Genomic DNA, 20637 nt, shown 5'->3' with positions numbered 1-20637 from the left:
CAAATTGGTTGCTGCTGCTGCTCAAACTTCAAAAAAATGCAAGGGTTCATTGTGAATATAAAATGAGCAAGAAAAGAAATTATGGTTTTGTTTTTTTTTGGGTTATAATTCGATTATCCATTAGAGCAGTGTTGGCTGCTGGGAAAGAATGTCCCAAGGGCAGATGGGTTTGCATGCATGTGGTCCAGCTGAAATCTCCACTACAAATGTGCACCACTGATATCTTCCTGTCCTGGTTTTCTATTTCGAAAAAGTCGTATCTCCATGTTCTAAGGCTCAGAAAGTGATCCAAAAAGGCTAGATCTAATGTCTGATACGACAATGTCCTGCATTCATCTGTCTTCTCTTTTTGTTCATTACAAAACAAATTATAATTAATAACCCCAACAAACACAAACATAAGTACATTGGTTTAAAGGTCTTAAAGGATTCCATTTAAATGTAACAGACAGTTCATTCCTCAACTTAATCCGAATCTATAGCCACATCTTCCTTAATCTTAAAAAGTTGATCAACTACTACCAATGGCATTATTCTTTGAGATCCAGAAAAGTGAGTGAAAGTTGTTTTACTTTTATGTTGACAGGTGAGAGATTGAATGCATGATTTACGGCTAAAACAAGGACAAAAACAGGCATAAAAAATTACCCCATAGGTCACCATCTGTGAAATACACACTTGCATGTTCTGGGAATGAGATTGGGTGGGAGAGAAATAGATGAAAAAAAAATCTATGACGGGAAAGGCCCACCATTGCTCACCGAAATACGGTGCCCTGTTAAGCCAGGAGAGGCTGAGAGAGAGAGAGAGAGAGAGAGGCATATTTTTTTCTTTCACAGTTGAAAAAGACTTTGCCTTTTGTTGAGCACATGAAGGCCATGTTACTCTTGCCCCCCCAAGCTCTGTAAAGACAACTTAGTAAGGTCCTCTGAGGTCATTCACCAACTGCTTCAAACCGCAAACACATTTTTTTTAGCCCAACCATCACTCAAAACTGTAAACTACCCTCTTGGAATCTTTTATCAGTCTCTCAAATTTGTAAAAGTCATCAGTTCCCTGAGTCATGTTTTGTCCTTTCTACCAGCTGCTTTTACTACTTAACTGATTAACTGATATTAGTAGTTGGTTTATATAATTTTTTTTATTTTAATAAATTTAAAGTTCAAATTTAAATTCCTACAACCTTTCCAAATACTTGACCGCGAAGCCTCTTTGAAAAAAAATCATTGTACACCATTATCTACATCAGTACCTGTATTCCAATTGTATATATCAACATCCTCAAGATTATTTCATGCACAACAAACCAAAATTTGGTAATGGGAAAACACATATTTGTCAGAAATATTAACAAAAGATTGATAGTCTATGTTCACATATATAGTCCTTAATCATATGACAGAAATGACATCTAAGTGAAAATAATTTTGCTCATGTATATGCGATAATTTAAAATAGATTATAATGATATGATATAAAAGTAATATAAAAAATATTAAAGTTATACAGTCTAAAGTTTTAACATAATATATAGATTTGATAAAAAAATAAAATTTTTTATTTGATGTGTTCATATAATTTGATGCAATATATTTTTATATAAAATAAATATAATATAAATATATAAATTATCAAATTATCAAAATGATGTAGGGAAAATCATCTAAAAATTACATAAAAGATGAAGAGTGATATTATAATCAATCAGGTAGGGGTTGTAATTAAGGACTTTATCATTATTAACAGCTCAAACGACCAATGGAACAAACATGAGTAAACATACCTTGAGTATAAGAAGCCTAGACAAGGAAGGTCTCTGCAAATTGCTCGGTTTGAACCCACTATAACAAATTTAGAAGATTTTTGAGATTTAAGGAATATAATATATATATATATATATATATATAAAGAAATCAAGTTACATTAACGTAGGATTTTTTAATTTTATATTTTTTCACTTGTAAATTTTAATAAATTTTAAAGATGGAATTAAAATTTATTTATTTATTTCTTTTATTGTTTAAATTTATTAAAATTAATAATTAAAAAAATATAAATTTTTTTATGTAACTAGACCCTAAAATATCTGTGCCTGATATTTGCAAATCCAAGAGGATAATGACAATGGAATCATATTGAAATGACATTGACAGCAAAGACACGACCCATCTAAACGCTAGAGTTGATGACCCCATTTCCATTTACAACCTTGACTTAAGAACATCGAAAGGACTGATTGAAGTACCTGGAGGGGACACTCCAATACGAGAAGTCATGCACTTTGGGAAAATAATGATACAAGTTTGGAAGCCAAAATATGCCATGTTAAGAGTAAAACATTCAAACGAAATTGTAACCTATCAAATACAGGATGAAAATGATACTATCATCAAAAAGTTTGATCCATCCAGCAAAAAACTGATATACTAGTAGTAGAACCATAGAGACTCATTAGCCATACACTCTGGCCCAAACAAAAGCAGAAATCCAGGCAGTTAATAAAAGGAAGATGACTATATTACCTTTTTAGCCATTAAAAAGAGAAAGAACAGTCATCCTCCTGATTTCAACACAAGTTCCGATTCCCCTGCATAATTTTTGGTTTCTGGTAGCGTATACTTGTACATCTAAAGAGCTTCTGAGAGCACTCAACTCAGCAGAAACTGGCATTTTTAGGTCAACAAAATTACCTTCCATTAAAGAAAGAAATAGTACAACTATTCTTTTTGCCTTTCATTTATAAGTCCAGAGCTCAAAAGCCATGAAAAAGAAAAAAAAAAAAAGAAATAGACAAAACTCTGCAAAGTCTAGAAAAGACATAGTACAGTTACTATGATATCATGTGCCTTTGCCGCAAAACCGATTTGAACTGAAGTGCAAGTCTCAAAATTTCCAGGACTAGTATAAATTCACTGGTCAGAGGGAGGTTTCAACTGTTGATTCTGCCCGTCAATCATGCTAATCTGTCGTCGGAGCTTAGCAATATGAGCTTGTACCTACAAATATGATTAAAATGTTGAAATATTTAAATTTGTTGGCATCTGTGTAACAATGAAATAATCCATTTTGAAAAGATGTCGTTGAACAAGTCTGAGAAAAAACAAACTCTGACTGTGGATGCTGAAAAAGTAAAGAGTTTAATGATTCACATTCCACAAATATAAACTCATCCTACGAAGTGCAAAATGCTGGGCATAAAACCCAACAAAACCCAGCAATATACTGGCCAGTAAAAAAGAAAAGCAAATAAATAGTTTTTCTTTTTTGACAAACCCCGCAATAGTCGAGTATTAGAAAGCACTGCACATGAAAATGCAGGGGCGGAAGTTTAATCCTTGAATCGTTGGGAAACAGTTCGAGATTGTTGGAAGAAGTTATCTTTTTGCATTATATGCTTGCTAATGATAAAAGTAAAAGCTATACAATTCAAGTTGTATTTTTTTCTTACTAACAGGAAAAAAGTCCGGAAAAAGTGTACATTTTAAGCATAATTAACTTATAGCCCCTCCTTCAAAAAGGGTTTAGCCAAGGCCTCACAACAGATAAAATTTTACAGCCAAAATGGAAGTCTTTTTGAAGTACAATACGTCAATAAGAAACAATTCAGTTGCATTTTTAGAAAAGAAGTCAACATGATCAAAAGCCATTTTACCAAACAAAGTGATGAAATAACTAAGTTTAGTACACTACATGGCACTGGCACTGTCAGCAAAACCGGGTGACTGCAATTGTTCTATTTCAAAAATGAATCCCGTTTTGTAGTTTCAATTTAATGCCTCATTGGTCCTACTAACTCCTTGATGCAGTTTCAATTTAACGACTATCTCTCATTTTCTTAACATTTTCCATCACTTTACTCCTTCCTGATGCCAAAATAAGGAAATTAGAATCTACCCAAAGCTAAAGGAACTGTCATCATTTCCAAGTTACTAAAAACTTTCTCTACTATAGTTAGGAAGAGTGCCAAGAAGCCAAAACTAATGCCATGAAAATCGTATGCACTGGCCATACTTGAACAGTTAGTTATGGGATGTGAAGCACAACATTCTTGCTTACCTGCTGACGTGCAGCCGCAAGTTGTAATAGCTCATCTGCTTCTGAGAAATTCAAGAACCACTGGCTTAGTGGATGGTCCTTAGTGTCACCTCTATTCCTTTTGCTTTCATCTTCAATTGGTACTGCAAGCAATTTAATTAGAAGTATGCTCATTATCCAAAAGCATTACCCAGAATAATGCTTAGGTATATACCAGGGGGAGGTAATGTAAAACCAGCTGGTAATCTGGGGAAGGTAACAGCCGGATGATTCTGCACGCGAGCTAAAAAACTCTCTGACGGTTCTGTGAACACAATCTCATCGTAGAATTCCACAACAACAGGTTTCTTAGTTGACATAGGGCCAGATTCATCTTCTGGGTATAACTTCAAATGATGAAATCTGAGAACAAATTTTAAAATTAATATTTGATCTTGAGGCTTAGTATAGATTTTTGGTTTCAACCGATAGAGCAAATGATATGACGTTTTAATCATGAGAGTTGAGTCAGTTAAAAAATGAACCGTTGTTAGAAAACTCCTATAATCACTAAATATCTTCAGTTCGAGAAGAAAAAAAAAAGATCAGAAAATCCAACATTTGATTGGTCAAAGTTAGAACATTGTATCTGTTGACTACTTCAAATGTTTCAGTTTGATACCAATAAAATTTTTTAAGAAATTAAATGACAATAAAAAGATGACATACGGCAAGTAATTCATATATCTCATAGTTATACCTCATAAAATGAAATTCATTTATTTTCGACACTTGATTTACCATCTGATACACATTAAAGATAGAGTGTAATCTTTCATGCTAACACGAAACAGCGGAAGCAAGGTATCCTTATTTACATCAAAGACTATAACAAGCAGAAGTCATTTCTAATCCAACATATTTGTATTATTTTTCTTCTACACATTTTAAACTTTGATATACCGATTTTTACCAATGTCGTAATTGAACAATGACCTTATTTGGCCTACATTTATGTTATTTCTGAAACACCCCAATTAAATTAAAAACCAGATTAAAAGGCAAACAACTCACAGGTTCAAGGGCTTCTCACAAACATCGCTATGGAAGTAAAGTGTAATTGCAATCTCAAATTCACCCCACCCAGATTCTGATAACTCAAATGGAGCAGACTCCACCACTCTTGTAGGGTTATTGAAACTGGAATGCAACTGAAAAACAGCCCGCTTTACCACCACACTGAGATCCTCATTTGTTGCCCCGCGAACATATACAGTCCATTTATGAGATTGATAACTGAATTAAGCATTCAAAAACACAAACCAAACGTATATCGAAACGTGTAAATAACAAACCAAAGAGCAAACTGAAGTTCTAATAGTTTTTAAGTGTTTAGAAAATACTCACTCGCTTGCCTTTTTACCAAGCCAAAATGCAGCGTTACCAAACACAATAGGAACACTTATTTCAACATCTTTGAGCCTCTTCTGCACAAAGACTCATAAAAAAAGACAATAAAATATTCCTTAAACAACTTTGTTTTAATGCTATAATAATAAAACTTCAGAACATAGTTTTATAGTATAGTGCATTCAGGTTGAAAAACTAATTTTATTTTATAGGTAACATCATTTGATTACTGAAACAATGGGAAAAACTCCAAATCTGAAATGAAGACAAATTGTAGCTACAAAATTCAATTAAACACCATTCAAATAGCTGAAACAGAGCAATTTGAAAACAGAGTTCTAAAGAAACTGTTTTGAAATGACAAAAGCCAGTTTTTTGGCTTATTGGGTTATGATATTTCGGTGATTTGAGAAGCAGGTGATTGTCCAAATTTATATTGAAATCTTCAACATTACCTTATTTTCACTCTCTTCCGGTTTGCCCATTTGTGCTCGCTGTGATTTGGCCGTGGGCCCGCTTATCTCCTGCTGATCCGTACCGTGCTTTTTCGACGATGAACTATTTATCATATCATGTGAGAAAATTAGGCTCAAACTTGTAAGAAATGAAGGTTCGATTCGAAGAAAATTAGGGTTTTTCGTTCTCCTGCAGTACAGGGTCTGGTTTGCAATTGCAAGGAATTAGGGTTCGAGGAGTTGATTGCGTAAGATAGGTTTCTACAACTGTTATTGTATTAACCAATAAGAGAGCGACAAGTAATGTCAAACCAGAATAGTTTACAATATTGAATGACAAAAAAGCCCTTAATTTTAATGTTTTCGGCCCTAGGATTGGCTTATTTGAGTAATGCATTCACTACTAAATATTATATTCCGCTTCCTTTTCCCGTTAATTTTGTCGGATCATCCCTTGCTTAAATTACATCTGTTACGACAACAGATTTTGTTAAACCATACAAGCACAGAAGTACTGACTGCCCTTAGCTTAGCATCATCTTTCAAAAGAGAAAAACATAAATACTGCCCTGAATATTTAGCTGCTTAGTAGTTTGTCCTAAAACTGGAATTGAAATCCAAACTTTCAGATTTTCTGGGAAAAAGAAAGCCAAAGAGTTCAAACTTCTAAGTGGATGCCAAAGATGTCATGCAACCGTGAGAGTTTTTCTGTCTTTTTCCATACATTTCAAAGGGTGATATATTTTAAGAAACATATCTTCAAGGTATGCGTTTCCTTTTCCATTTTGTCATAAGTATACGTCCTCAAGGTAATTCAGAACCGCCAAAGTGAAGATGCTAACATGAACATAATTACCCTCTTAAACCGTTTGATTTGTCCCTAGCTTGCCCACAGTGCCCATTGACATTTCAAGAATCATCAGACAGATTATGAGGATGATAGATACAGAATCTGAATAATTATGGTCAATTTGCCAAACTCTGTGCTTCAGAATCTCATATGTTCATTCAAATAAAACCATCGTCATCCTGTAAGTTTTCTACAGAGAATTAATTTCTGCTCCATTCAACTAGTGACTTCAATCCAACTAAATGCAACATCTTTCTTTAATCCTCTCTGTTTCATCACCTCTCTTAACTGGCAAATCTCATCCCACATTCCAAATCTAGCATATAAATTAGATAGCTTAACATAAATTCCAACATTCTTGGGATCAAACTCAAGTGCCTTTTGAGCAGCAAACTTACCCAACTCAACATTGTCATGATCACTGCAAACACTAGGGAAAGCCACAGCCATTGTTGTGGCCTTTCTGAAGCATCTCATTAACCAACTTCATTGCCTTCTCCAACTCACCAGCCCTACATAGTAAATCAACCACACAACTATGGTGCTCTGCGCCAGGAAACAACTTGTAAACATGAGTCATGGAATCAAAAACTCAAGACCTAGTCCTATTTGACCAGTGTGACCACAAGCTGAGATGACTGTCACAAATGCCACCTCATCTGGTTTGATCCCTTCCTTCAACATCTCTTTAAATAACAAAACCACTTCTTCAAAGTTTCCATTTCTTCCATAAACACCAAGCATTGAAGTCCACGGAACATCATCCCTCCTTTTCTCCCCTCCCAATCTTAGCTCTGCCAAACTGAAAACTTGCAAAGCCTCCACCACCAGCCTACTTTTTCCATACATTTCAATCAATGAACTTTGCAGGAACACATCCTCCCCCACGTTATTAATGTACTTGCCTCGCCAATTCAATAGCTGAAAGCCCTGCTCATGCAAGTAAAATAGCTGATAACGTGAAATGATCACAACCCAAACTCAATTCAGGCATCTTCCTAACTAGTTCAAGTCCCTCAACCCACGATTTAGCTTCACAAAATCCCGATAGAAGCGCATTTGCACAAACAGAGTTCTTAGCAGGAATTTCATCAAACACCATTGCTGTATCAGCAATAAGTGACAACTTCTCATACAAATCAATAAGAGCACTGCCCACAAAGACACTCGGAAGCCAACCAGATTTTGCCACGTGGGAATGAATTTTTCTACCAAATTCAACATTTCTCGATGGGGATGAAGCTGTTAAGGAACTACACAAAGCATAAGTATCCAAAAAAAAAGCCACTAAAGTGCATAAAAGAGAAGGTTTTTAGAGCAAAAAAAGCAAACCCATTTTTTGAAAAATCAGATATTATTACATTAAAAAGCAAAGCGTTTTTGGGTTTTATGGATTTGAGGCAGTTGGTTAAGATTTTAAGGTTAGGTTTTTCTGTCAAGGCATGTGACATGTACAGAGCAAGCCTTTTTAAGCAAGTCAGCATGAAGGATTTTGGCGGCTATTAGATTCTTTGTTTGAGAACAATTTTGCAAAAATTTTGTGATGGATTCAAAGCTCATTAAAACTGGAAGAATAAAAGATTATGGAGTCTCTCAAACGCATTTTCTTCTTCCGAAAGGGTAGTTTGGTCATTTAATCAATCATAGCCGTTATGACAGCCCCTTGATAAAAATTGAAAAAAGAAATTGAAAAAGAAAACGTCTCAATTGTGGAAAAGGGAACAATTTTCATTCCATCCGAAGGATAAAATTTTCAGCCTTTTTTGCTAAAAAAAGAGAAACAAATATATTAACAATGAATTAGCTTTTCTTGATGTACAAAATTTGTTGGTTGGCTTCTCTTATGATCAATTCAAGCGAGAAGTAACATCCATGAATGCATCTTCATGGCATGGAATTGTGACACCTCCCATTGGATGATCAAAACCAAACTCTTCTTCAGCTTTGCTCAGCAAATCTTGAAACAAAGGTTGGTTCAAGAAGGATAGAGGAACCAAAAATCTCTTCTTTTGGGATTCTCCAACATACACAGGAAAGAAGCCCTTTGGTACATCTAAAGATGTTAAATATCTTTTGTTTGCAGTTAGAGCAGACCGGCGGAGGATATGCTTAGCAGCATTTGGCAGACGAATTGCCATTGATTTTCCTTGATGTTTTCTTTGAAAGAAAAATGAGAAGAAAGCTTTGTGTTTGTAATTCAATGAGTTGAGTTGATTGTGGCTTGTGATCAGAATATGTTGGTGTGTAAATATATATAGAACGATGATATGTGAAAATCCTCTAAAATCTTTGAGTGAGTGGCTATGAAACAATTGGTTAGGACATTGCTCAAGAGGGTACCACATGGTCTTGTCTTCCAATACTTCCACAATTATTAGGGGCAGAAAAATCATACTGTTGTCTGTTAACAAAACAATGTGCCCTACAAATTAGAAAATAGAGCAATCTAGGGCCATGAAAAGAAAGGAAGGGGATGTAGATGTAGAACTAAAGGAAAAAGGGACAGTTGGATTTTTGATGTAGATCTTTAATGAATAAGTGATTAACCCTTTGATTTAGGCTTTTGGGAAAACTGGTGGTATGTTGGGTGTTGGTTGCAGACTTGCAGTTGTAAATTAAGACCAAGGACATAAAAAAAGCAGGTGGATGAATCACTTTGATTATCCTTCTACATGAGGTTGTCATGCAAACCAATGACAGCAGTTATTGTACTAGTGACTAGAGTGAGTGCCCATGACATTGTTCCCGAGGTTGTCTTGTCTTGTCTGTCGATTGCTCAGAAAGATTAGACTGAAATTGTATTATTATCCAATTCATTGACAGATTTTTTTTCTCAAATTCAATTTGAATAAATTATCTCTTCAACTTTGGAGTGGAAACCCGTCTTAGGGCTTAGACATGAAACAAGATTTTTACTGCATTTGTGAAGTTTAATTGGAGATGAAAATAAGTAGAAAAGATAAAAAAGAGAGATGAGCTGCAAAGCTGCATATATCAAATTATGATTTAACATTAAAGTCACCAAAAAATAATGGATGTAGTAACGCTAATTACCACAAACAGCAAGGTGAATGACATAAAAGCCTGTAAAAAAGAAATATATATTTATTTCTTCTGATTATCATACAATGATCTGTTTCTGAAGTAATAATCTAGCTCTACGTTGGGAATTTTTTTACCTTTTATGTCCATTTGTCTTTGGTTAAAAGAATATTAGGAACAAAAGTCAATTGATCTGTGACTTCAAATTCAAAATTATTTGATTTCCTATTTCATATACAGGAGCACCATTGCAATCGGTTAGCAGAATATTAGGAACAAAAGTCAATTGAGTAAGATGTTAAAAAAAAGAGACAATTTCTATTCCTCTCATTTGGGACAATTTTTTCCCCTTAACAAATCCCATTTTGGCGAAAAAAAAAAAAGAGGGAAAAAAATTTACAAATGGCTGTTCTTTGTACACCAAAAAAAGTAAGTATTTGTTGCCTTCTCTTACGGACTATCCAAGCGAGAAGTTATATCAATGAACATCTTCATGACAAGGAATTGTCAAACCACCCATTGGATGATTAAAACCAAATTCTTCTTCAGCTACGCTTAGCAAATCTTGGAACAAAGGTTAGTTCAGGAATGATAGGGGAACAACAAATCTCTTCTTTTCAGATTCTCCAACATAAACTGCAAAGCAGCCTTTTGGTACATCTAAAGATGTTGAAACTCTTTTATTTGATGTCAGAGTGGAGCGGCGTAGAATTTGCTTAGCGGCAACAACACCAGGCAGACGAATTGCCATATCTTTTCGGTTGATAAATTCTTTGGATGAAAATTATGGGGAATGGATTCAATGTATTTGTTCTGTAGGGAGGCTTTTGAGGTTGTAATGTGAAGACTTGAGTTGGCTGTGATTTGTGATCAAAATATGTTGCTATATATAGGAGAATGATAAATAAAAATCCTCAAAAATATGGAAATGAGTGGCATTGCTCGGGCTTCCTTAGGATATTGCTTAAGAGGTCTCACATGGTGTTGTCTTCCAGCTCTTCTATAAGATTAAGGGCTGAAATGATACTGTGGTCTGTTTGTTGACAAACAATGTGCCCTAAAATTTTGAAATAAAACCAACCAGGGGCCATTGAAAGATTGGAAAGGAGCAGTTGGATATTTGATGTAGATGGAATGAGAGTTAGATATGGATGTAGACGGAGAAATAATGGACCGACATGATTGAGAGCCTGAGGCTGCTACCAAGGACTCTTTAGTCTTGAGGTTAAACTTAAGTAGACAATGGGGTCAGGCTCCTAGATTATCACAAGCATTCTCCTTAATTAGCTCCAGGCTGCAAGAGGAAAACACCCGGAACTGCTTTGGACATAGATCAAGAGGATAACATGTGGTTCTGCCTTCCAACCATTGACAAAAGATTAGGTGCTGAATAATTATCTTGTCTCCATGAACACACTCTAGTCTGGCCTAAAACTTAAAACATAAAAAACCAATTGAAAACAGGCTAAAGAATGGAAATGGACAGTTGGGTGCCCCCGAGATTTAAATGGATGAAGTTCTTTCAGCTTGGCTAGAACATGCTTAGGACATGAAGGAAATATAAACAAGCAAAATGTTGGAAGCAGGGGGGGATCAGACTAATTGGATAAGAAAAGAAAAAAAAAAGAATAGGATAAACTGCACAATTGGATATAGAGAATAATTTTTAATATGGAAGCAACCAAGAACTAAATGGATGTGATAAAGGGTTGTCACCCTAAACCAAAAGTTTGAAATATAATATCAAATGAACCCTAGATATAACCTAATTGATTTGTGTAATATTCTTAAGAGATGGCATCCCGCGTGATTGCGTTTCAAAAAAATATAATATCAGAACTAATCGAAGAAGATAAGGTTATCCATCTAAGACAAATAGTAGTGCGTAAAATCTACCTTTTCCTACTATTGATAAATCTAAGGTGAATATTATTGATATCTTCTGTGACTTCATATGATGAGGGAAACAAAAAAAAAAGTTCGCTTCTATTTTATATCCAATCCATGGCAATGCCTTGTCCAAGAACTTTGCCACTGCTCTCTGCTCTGCATACATGTCAAGCTGTCATGTAGCTCAAGGCTCTTCATATGCTCTAGTTACGGTATACAATCCACAAAGTTATTTGAATTGTTCATTTCAATGAGGTGGACTGGTACGTACTGAAACCAAGATATCAACATTTATATCTCCAAACTTACCATCCAATTAGGACAGAGCAGAACATGTAACTTCTTTCAATTTAAGAAAATTAAATGATATACCTTCATTTCTTTAATACATGATTTTAATTAGGATCCGTTGCTTATCAAAAGTAAGAACAAAAAAGTCATTGAAATGAAATGACATATCTGCGCATATGTTGAAAATAGAAATCAGAATGAAAAATGGGTACAAGCATTTTTTGCACATAAATGGAAGAAATATTTGTCTGAATGATGTTCTTTAAATGTTACAACTCACTAAAAAGTGAGAAAAGAGTAAACGTAAGTGAGCTACTCTTTAACATTGGTACATTTGGTGGACTTCACCACCCCATCTTTCTTCTGTCAAAAGAAAGGGAAAATGTACATGAATTTACAAAATTGTCTGCCATTTCTTCTGCCGCACATCACAAGTTCATAATCCACTCAATCGGGAAGTAAGATCAATGGAGTTCTCTTTTCGGCAGGGAATTGTGGAACCACCTATCGGGGGATCAAACCCGAATTCTTCCTCATCCTTGCTTAGCAATTCTTGAAATGAAGGCTGATTCAAGAATGATATAGGAATTACAAACCACTTCTTTTGGCTTTCTCCAACATAAATTGTGCAGTAGCCTTTTGGAACACTGTTAGAAGATACTTGATTTGCAAAATATTTTGATTGGCGTAAAACTTGTCTAGCATGCATAACACCAGGAATTCTAATAGCCATGGCTTTCAATTTGTTTTCCTTTTTCTATTTCCTTTTTTTTTTTTTTTGATGATGAAGCTTACTTGGGAGAAGAATATGAAGGCTTGATTTGGCTCTGAATGTGAATTATGTATATATAGATGGCTAAGTAAACAAAGAGATTTCCTGAAATCTTGAGTGAGTGGTCCACGACTCTAGAAGCATTTAAGAAGAGACATAAGCATCTGAAGTTTCACATGGTTCTGTCTTCCAATTTATCATCAAGAAATTAGAGGTGTTTAGAATGTATGTTTGTTAGAACACATCAATTGCTATCAACCTAGAATGGTCCCTATTCAATTTGGAATTGAGTTTCAATTAGATGACAGAAACCACTGGCCTTTCACCAAACGCACTAGTATTTGTTTCTTTTTTGTTTGAACTTTTAGGATAAATGCGAAGAGCATGTGAAGTATTTTCTGCTGCTAGTATCTGTCAGCATACTCCACCTAAATTGCATAAATGTTATCAGTATTCTTGGCATCAAAATTTGAACAGTGTAGAAGAGGGGATAATGGTGATCTGATAAAGGTTAGCCAAGCACATTCTAAACCACTCACAAGGGTCCCCGGTAAATATACACTTCCACATGTCTTTACATGCATCTGTTGGTGCAGAAAATACCAATATAGACCTTCTACTTACTAAGTTATGTTTTTGTACAAATGAGTTGTAATCTACGAATAGCAGAATTGATTGCAAATGTTGAGATTTGAATCTCAAATCTACTGAATATTAACTCTTAAGGTTGATTACATGAACCAACCAAGCTACGCTCCATGTTCTACTTACCAAGTTATGTCCAATAATATTTAAATGCTTGATTTGTTTGAAGAAAGGGGATAAAATGTGTGTTAACTAAGGCACTAAATTGTTTTAGTCGATATATCAAAGAAAGAAGAAAAACCGAAAATCTTGGAAAAATAAAATATCAAAGCAATGTCATTTGAATAATATTCTGAACTTTACAATTGATTCAAAACGTGAGAAAAACATTGACAATTTATGTTTAGGATATCTGTTCTTTGAGTACAAAATTCCATCTCATCTTCGGTAAGAAGGGAAAAATATGCACATGAAAGAACAAAGCTGCAGCTTCTAATTGATTCTAGTGCCAGTCAAAATCCACCCAGTTGAGAAGTACGTTCGATGAAATCGTCTTCCGTGCAGGGAATCGTTAGACCACCCATCGGATGATCAAATCCATATTCTTCCTCTGACATGCACAGTAACTCTTGATAAGAAGGCTGATTCAAGAATGATATTGGGATTATGAATCTCTTCTTACTCTCTCCAACATAAACTGCAATGTAGCCTGTGGGAACATCCAAGGATGCTGAATGATTTGGAAGAAGATTTGATCTGCGGAGAATCTGATTTAGCATGCATAATTCCAGGCAAACAAATAGCCATTGTCTTTGTTTAATGTTATTGCTTTAGAAGATGATGAGGATCACAAGTAAATTGGAGAGAAGAAAAGAAAAGATTTGCTATAAGAGATTAATGTGATGACTTGAGAATTGGCAATGAATACTATAGTACACAAATAGATCAAGGGTTTGCAGGAAAAAAGTGAGATGAGTGGTGAAGAAAGCATTTAGGTGGATTTTGTCTGGGACATAAGCATTTGAAGAATTGCATGATCCCGTCTTTCAAGTTGTTCTCAAAGACATCATTAACAGCGTGGAAAGGTTATTAGTTGCAGCACATGTTGCCCAACCATTTCCAGGAGAACAACCTACAAGTGACCCACTAAAATTGATGAGATGTTGGGAGGAGAAAACTTGATTAAACCAAATCAAACGACTTACATGCTATGGAGAAGTAACTACAGAGGTTGCAGAATCAATTATTTTTTGTTACAGATACATGATTAGTGATATGTAAAAATCCCCTTTCTGTGGATCACAAATTCTGAATCCATGATTCTCTCGAAAAGGACCGAACAAATTTGATTTCCCCCCACCCCCCACCCCCGGCAAAGAACAACTAATATCAATTGGAATCCATAACCTACTTTGAATAAATTTGGGGCTTGTTCTTACCTAAAGTTCATGAAGAAATCCGAGATGCTATTCCTTAAGAGGGCTTGGGTAAAAAAGAAGGTAAATAGCCTTTATACTTTTAAGGTGCAAAACGGCTTGGGCAGGGATCTTTTCACTATGCCCTTTGGCATATGATATTAAGTTGAATTTGTTTCAAACCCAAATTTAATCCAAGCGCATCTTTCCCAAATTGTTACTCTTTCAGGATTTTGTAAGTTGGATTCCAAAAAAGAAAGGCTTATCAGGGAGGGATGTGAATAGAAAGGGTATAAATAAGATAAGATATATATATTTTTATTTTTAGAAATTTATATTATATTAATCTTCATAATTATATTTAATGAGTATTTCAAACATATTTTTATTTTTATTTTTATTAATATTTAATAAATATGGATAATTCATAAATCAATAACTTAAAAAAAGTTAAAAAATAAAAATTTTTATTTTTATTTTATATATTTAATTTTTTTTATAAATATATTAATATATATTTTTAAAAATATATTAATTTTAATTAATTTAAAATAATAATTTATATTATTTAATAAAAAATTTATATATTAAATATAAAAAAAAATTATATGTAAAATATAGATACGAAATGTATGTTATATTATTTAATTTTATTTTGATACTCAATAAAAATATTTTTATTCTGATAAATTTCGAATTTTTTGTTGGATACGGATAAGATTGTCATCTTGGAGGCTAACCGATCTCATAGCAACAGCGTATACTGATATCCGCTTCTGTGTTATTCGTAATCCTGATTTTCTTCCTTTCCAGTACCAAGGTTTTCTTGTTTCTCCGCACCCATTTTCCTAGAAAAATTAGGGTTTAATTTCCTTAGAAAAACGAGTAAGATTCCAGGCTTGGGTTGGAGCGAGATTGATATTTCCAGGTAAGCTACGAATACCCTACATGTTCATCAGACACGAAAATTGGAGAAAAGTTGGTTTTGATAGGTGGGTGGATCTTGTTAAGGCTCTAGAAATTGATGGTTGTTGTCATTCTTTATTCCAATGATTAGCAGTGTTTGAAAATTCGTCTCATTGTGCCAAATTTTGAAAGATAGGAAAATGTAACATTAAATCCTGGAAAGGAGCAATATCAAATTATCAAACCGTAACAATGTTTTTGATAAGAATAAATGGAAGGTAAATTGAGAATAGAACAGTATAATTTGTATTAAAATAATTTCTCACAAGAGTATACATTTGGTCATCTCTTTCTGCCAAAAAGAACAGAAGGATGTGCATGAATAGACACAAATTGTATTGCTGATGAGGTTTTTTAGCTGTTGGCGACTAACGCAAGCGGGAAGTGAGATCAATGAAGAAATCTTCTCCGCAAGGAATTGTGAGTCCACCCATAGGATGATTGAATCTGAATTCTTCCTCAGCTATACTTAACAACTTCTGAAATGAAGGTTGCTTCAAGAATGAAATTGGAACTACAAATCGCTTCTTTTGGCTCTCTCCAACATAGACTGCAAAGTATCCTTTGGGAACATCCTTTGAGGTAGAGGTTGCTTGATTTGCAAACAGTTTAGACTGACGAAGAATCTGCTTGGCATGTGTAATTTTAGGCACACTGATAGCCATTGCTATTAGTGATTTGGAGTATGAGGAAGATCAGATAAGACTTGAAAGAAGGGTAAGATTTGCTAGTAGTGGAGGATGTGAGAATAATGCGTTGGCTCTGGTGTGGATAATGCACTTGTATATATAGATGGAAGAATGTATATAGGAAACTAATGGCTTGCAGACTGATTGGTTACGATGCATTCTGGTGGGGTTTGGTTGGAAGACATAAGAAGCTCAAGATCACATGGCTGTGTCCTTCAACAGATCATCAAGAAATAGGTTAATGCACTTGTATATATAGATGGAAGAATGTATATAGGAAACTAATGGCTTGCAGACTAATTGGTTACGATGCATTCTGGTGGGGTTTGGTTGGAAGACATAAGAAGCTCAAGATCACATGGCTGTGTCTTTCAACAGATCATCAAGAAATAGGTTGATATTGAGACTTTACATCTGTTACAATGCATTATTGCACGGCCATTCCGAAAGAATAACCAACAACGGACCCACTTGAAATCAAGGAAATTTGAGATAGGAAAAGTTTATTTTGTTGATGTAATTCTACAAAGAATTGTTGATGACGTGCTTAGTTAGTAGATATATCTGTGATATCAACCCATTTGGGGTCGACTTAACGGGCCTCATTTGAAATTCTGTCTGCACAAATCGGTAATCTCCACCTGACTTAGTTGTCCTTTGTTCAGATCAATGGGCCGTCCTAGTTGGAGTATTTTTTTTTTTTTGTCCTCTTGAAGATTTAAGCAATCTACCGGACTTTTTCCAAGGCAGATATACAACCATACGAGAAGCTTAAACAGTAACAAGCAACTGCTAAAGGCAAGAATACATCGGAATCTTATAACATGTCCCAGCGCTAAATGACAGGCATGTGTTCCTTCGGTGCAGTAACTTGTAAGACAAAACCTTCTGAAGAGCGTCTGAAGTGTGTCCTACAGGCTACAACTAGTCCTCATCAGAACCCAACTCATTGCCATTTATCATAGTTGTTGTCTTTGTCCTGCTGCAATTGTGCCCTGGGAGAGAAAGACAATATTAAGCCTGACAACTCACGAAATTTCTGGTATGTTGCTAACTATATGGGTAAACCTTACATGGAATCCTGTTTTAACCCACATTTCTGATGGCATATTTGTTGAGTTATCGGCATATATTGATTATTAACTATTAAACCCTCATTCTCACCTTTTTTTTTTTAATCTTAACTGTTTGGCTAAAAGATTGGATAAGGGGAGACACGATGTCAGGTCAAAAGGAAATTAGTTTTAATTTATAAAAGGACATACTTGAGAGCATCTAGATCAAGTCACTCTGTCTAAATAGTTATTTGAGCTAAAAATGGATATCTGGTTTTTGAAGAAAAATGAATATCATAGTATTTGAGCTAAAAATGGATGTAACTGAATCCTGTTGATTATAAGATTGTAGGATTGGATGGCAAAAAATCCTGATGATTATGGCCCCTTACATTCCTGTTGCTGAGCTTAAACTGAATCGTATAATTACAGACATCAATATAGCCCTTGGCGGAAAAAGGGAAAAACTAAGAGATAAAGAGGAGAAAAATGAAGAAAAAAATACTCATCTTCGGATGGTGAATTTTTACTATAAATTTCCTTTACAGAAAAAAATGGAGACAAAAAATAGAGAAATTTACAATAAGTTGGATTATGTAAATACTCTGACTGCAAAACTGAGGTTGACCGTTTTCAGTCAACAAAATCAGAAAGCTTTTGTTTTCTACACTAGCCATCATTTTGCCTCTATTTAGTCGTCATTCAAACTACAAGCAAGTTCAATGAAGGCTTCTTCTGCATAAGGGATTATGAGAACCACCCATTGGATGATCAAAGCCAAACTCTTCTTCGGTCTGATTTAGTAGTTCTTGAAATGAAGGGTGTTTCAAGAATACAACTGGAACCGGAAAGCGCTTCTTTGAGGATTCACCTACATAAACAGCAAGGTGGTCTTTGCGTATTTTTGAAGCTGCAGTCACCCTTCGGATAATCTGCTTAGCATGAAGAAGTGCAGGTACTCGGAAACCCATAACTCTTATGTAACTGAAAAATGTAATCCCAGGATATGTATCTCCAAGTGCAGGATGCACCCTTTCTACTGTTATATATAGGGAAAATGGTAAAACCTAGTATCCTACTTTCCTGTGACAAGTGAAGTGAAACTTGTCTACCATCACAATTCACATGGATTTTGTCTACCAGAAAGTAAACAAAAGTTAACATAAAATTTCCATATTGCTTTCTATTATATTGAGATTTATGATCATAACCCACCACTTCCAGAGGCTGCCTGACCCTGAATTGATTTTTGTTTAGACGAGCTGCTTGTAATGTAATCCCCCAGTTTTATTAATGGATAAATTGTAGGGACAATTATTTGGATTAGTCTATATCGTCAGTCGTACTATCAAAACTGATTGCAATCTCTACGCTGTTTATTTTCAGCATCGCTAGACACAATAACAAACAAGTCGATCAGCTCATGAGATGATGCTGCTTGACTTTTTGTTCTAGAGGAGTGATGATAAAAACTGGGCCTAATACGAAGAGATGAGAGATTTAATGGGAACATTGAGTCATCTAACATGTGATATCGTTCTCAGAATTGTCAAATCCAGCAAAAATTGTATTTCATTCTACCGGTCAACTTGGTAACATTTATAGGTGCAGAATCACAGGAAAAATATAAAATATAAATCATTTCAAGCTACATTTCATGGTCCTTTTATCTATTTATTTTTTTATTAATTCTTTGAGTTTCTTGAACAATTTTATACCATTTTGTGGAGGGATTGAATTCCTCGGATGAATCTATGAGTAATCATTTGTTCAACCATTTTTGTTATGAGAAAGGAGATCTTACAGCCACGTTCCAAGTATATGGTAAAGGAATAGTACCATTTAATCACATGCAGCAGAAAAGCAAGGAGTTGGTAATCCTCTGACTCCATCTCAAAGTAGTCTAAAAGCTACTTAATGTTGCATTCAGTCATTTGTCTAATTATTTGGTTACATATACACGAGTTAAGTGAGAAATTTGAAAAATTTTCTTGAACATGACTAATGTTGATTAAGCATTAACAAGGTTAAAACCAAAAAATGCAGAAGGAATGATGTGTAAAGGAAGTCCAGATAAGGCGAAGTTTAGTTTCTATTGATACTGATCAATGTACATAAGGGAACCTATCTTCCTTTTCATTTCGTTTTTTTTTTCCCCGAATTTTCTTAACTTACGTTGAATTAAATGACCTAGTCCCCTGCTTTGAGATGGCTATGCCCATCCACCTGTAAAATAGCTATAGTTGGCCCCGACAGCTCAAATCTTTATATATCTTTTTTTTTTAAAATAAAAATCTTAATTCATTGTCAAATTTACATAAAAAAATCTCCTTTGAGAATTATGAATGAATTTGACCTTTTGAGAACTTTATGAATGCAAAAGAAAACTGATAGTATGAAGTAATTTAGACCAAGGGAAATCACGTAATTTTAAATTAAAGATAAAACAAGAACAAGGCGACCATAAGAAATTCTGAAAAGAAACCAAAATTTCAATTGAACGATGCTTTTCATATTGTCATTTTCCATACTGATTGAAAAAAGTTACAGTAACCACCATCTCTAATTTGCCACTTGTGGAGACTTATATCTGCTCCCCAAGGCAAAAAGGATGCAGAAAAAGTGTTTACATGGTATTAGTGATGTTTGCTTTACAAAATTGTATAGGCTGATTTGTGTTAGTTCTCTCACAATCAATTCAAGCGAGAGGTAACATCAAGAAAGACGTCTTCATCGCAGAGAATTCTGAGACCGCCAGTGGGATGATTGTATCCGAATTCTTCTTCCGATAAGCCTAGCAAATCTTGAAATAAAGGCTGGTTCAGGAATGACACCGGTATCACAAACCTCTTCTGGTTTTCTCCAACATAAACTGCAAAGTAGCCCTTGGGAACTTTCTTAGCACTAACAATACGAGGCAAGCGGATAGGCATGGTTTCTTTTTTATGGATGTGTGCCTTTGGAAGGGAAGAATAGAAAGATGTCAGAGAACTTTGAAAGTGAAGTTAAACAACTTTGGACTTGAGAATGTGAAGATAAGTGTTGCCAATGAACTTATTCTTACTTGTATATATAGATGTAAGGGATACAAGGAAAATGATGCTCTATTAAGCATGGAATGTGGAATGAGAGGCTAAGAAACAATTGATGGGGTCCGATCAGTAATGAGAGACGTGGGTTCATGAGGGGAATCACATGGTGTT

The 20637-nt window shown here is 34.7% G+C and overlaps 3 protein-coding genes and 6 pseudogenes across 4 annotated transcripts; all 9 read right to left on the bottom strand.

Annotated features, from left to right (window-relative positions):
* Positions 1-2669: 2669 nt before the first annotated feature.
* On the bottom strand, positions 2670-6390 carry LOC111308783 (transcription initiation factor TFIID subunit 14b-like). Of its 2 annotated transcripts, none has more exons than XM_022907379.2 (6): positions 5880-6390; positions 5422-5501; positions 5089-5310; positions 4250-4437; positions 4057-4178; positions 2670-2996 (listed from the first exon to the last, which is right to left on the bottom strand). In XM_022907379.2, the coding sequence occupies exons 1-6, from the start codon at positions 5991-5993 to the stop codon at positions 2910-2912; spliced, it is 813 nt and encodes a 270-aa protein (XP_022763114.1). In that variant the 5' UTR covers positions 5994-6390; the 3' UTR covers positions 2670-2909. The 2 variants fall into 2 exon arrangements, with proteins under 2 accessions (XP_022763114.1, XP_022763116.1); XM_022907381.2 differs by having other exon boundaries at positions 4057-4166.
* Positions 6391-6536: 146 nt separating this feature from the next.
* Positions 6537-8362, bottom strand: LOC111308782 (putative pentatricopeptide repeat-containing protein At3g23330; annotated as a pseudogene).
* On the bottom strand, positions 6537-8968 carry LOC111308792 (auxin-responsive protein SAUR22-like). The gene has a single exon (XM_089745704.1). It carries the CDS (start codon positions 8865-8867, stop codon positions 8577-8579), a length of 291 nt encoding a protein of 96 aa, XP_089601830.1. The 5' UTR covers positions 8868-8968; the 3' UTR covers positions 6537-8576.
* Positions 8969-9950: 982 nt separating this feature from the next.
* On the bottom strand, positions 9951-10851 carry LOC111308787 (auxin-responsive protein SAUR22 pseudogene; annotated as a pseudogene).
* Positions 10852-12096: 1245 nt separating this feature from the next.
* Positions 12097-12775, bottom strand: LOC111308790 (auxin-responsive protein SAUR21 pseudogene; annotated as a pseudogene).
* Positions 12776-13627: 852 nt separating this feature from the next.
* On the bottom strand, positions 13628-14983 carry LOC111308788 (auxin-induced protein 15A-like; annotated as a pseudogene).
* A 930-nt stretch (positions 14984-15913) lies between these two features.
* Positions 15914-16388, bottom strand: LOC111308789 (auxin-responsive protein SAUR21 pseudogene; annotated as a pseudogene).
* A 448-nt stretch (positions 16389-16836) lies between these two features.
* Positions 16837-18761, bottom strand: LOC149519880 (auxin-responsive protein SAUR21-like; annotated as a pseudogene).
* A 1163-nt stretch (positions 18762-19924) lies between these two features.
* LOC111308798 (auxin-induced protein 15A-like) lies at positions 19925-20488 on the bottom strand. Its single transcript, XM_022907394.2, has one exon. The coding sequence runs from the start codon at positions 20365-20367 to the stop codon at positions 20128-20130; it is 240 nt and encodes a 79-aa protein (XP_022763129.1). The 5' UTR covers positions 20368-20488; the 3' UTR covers positions 19925-20127.
* Positions 20489-20637: the final 149 nt, after the last annotated feature.

The sequence above is a fragment of the Durio zibethinus genome, chromosome 2 (assembly GCF_047325235.1).
Source record: "Durio zibethinus cultivar Kanyao isolate XHJ-2024 chromosome 2, ASM4732523v1, whole genome shotgun sequence".
In the NCBI taxonomy this organism is placed as follows: Eukaryota; Viridiplantae; Streptophyta; class Magnoliopsida; order Malvales; family Malvaceae; genus Durio; species Durio zibethinus.
Note: the sequence above shows the minus strand (reverse complement) of the source record. Positions and strands in the feature narration are given on the sequence as shown.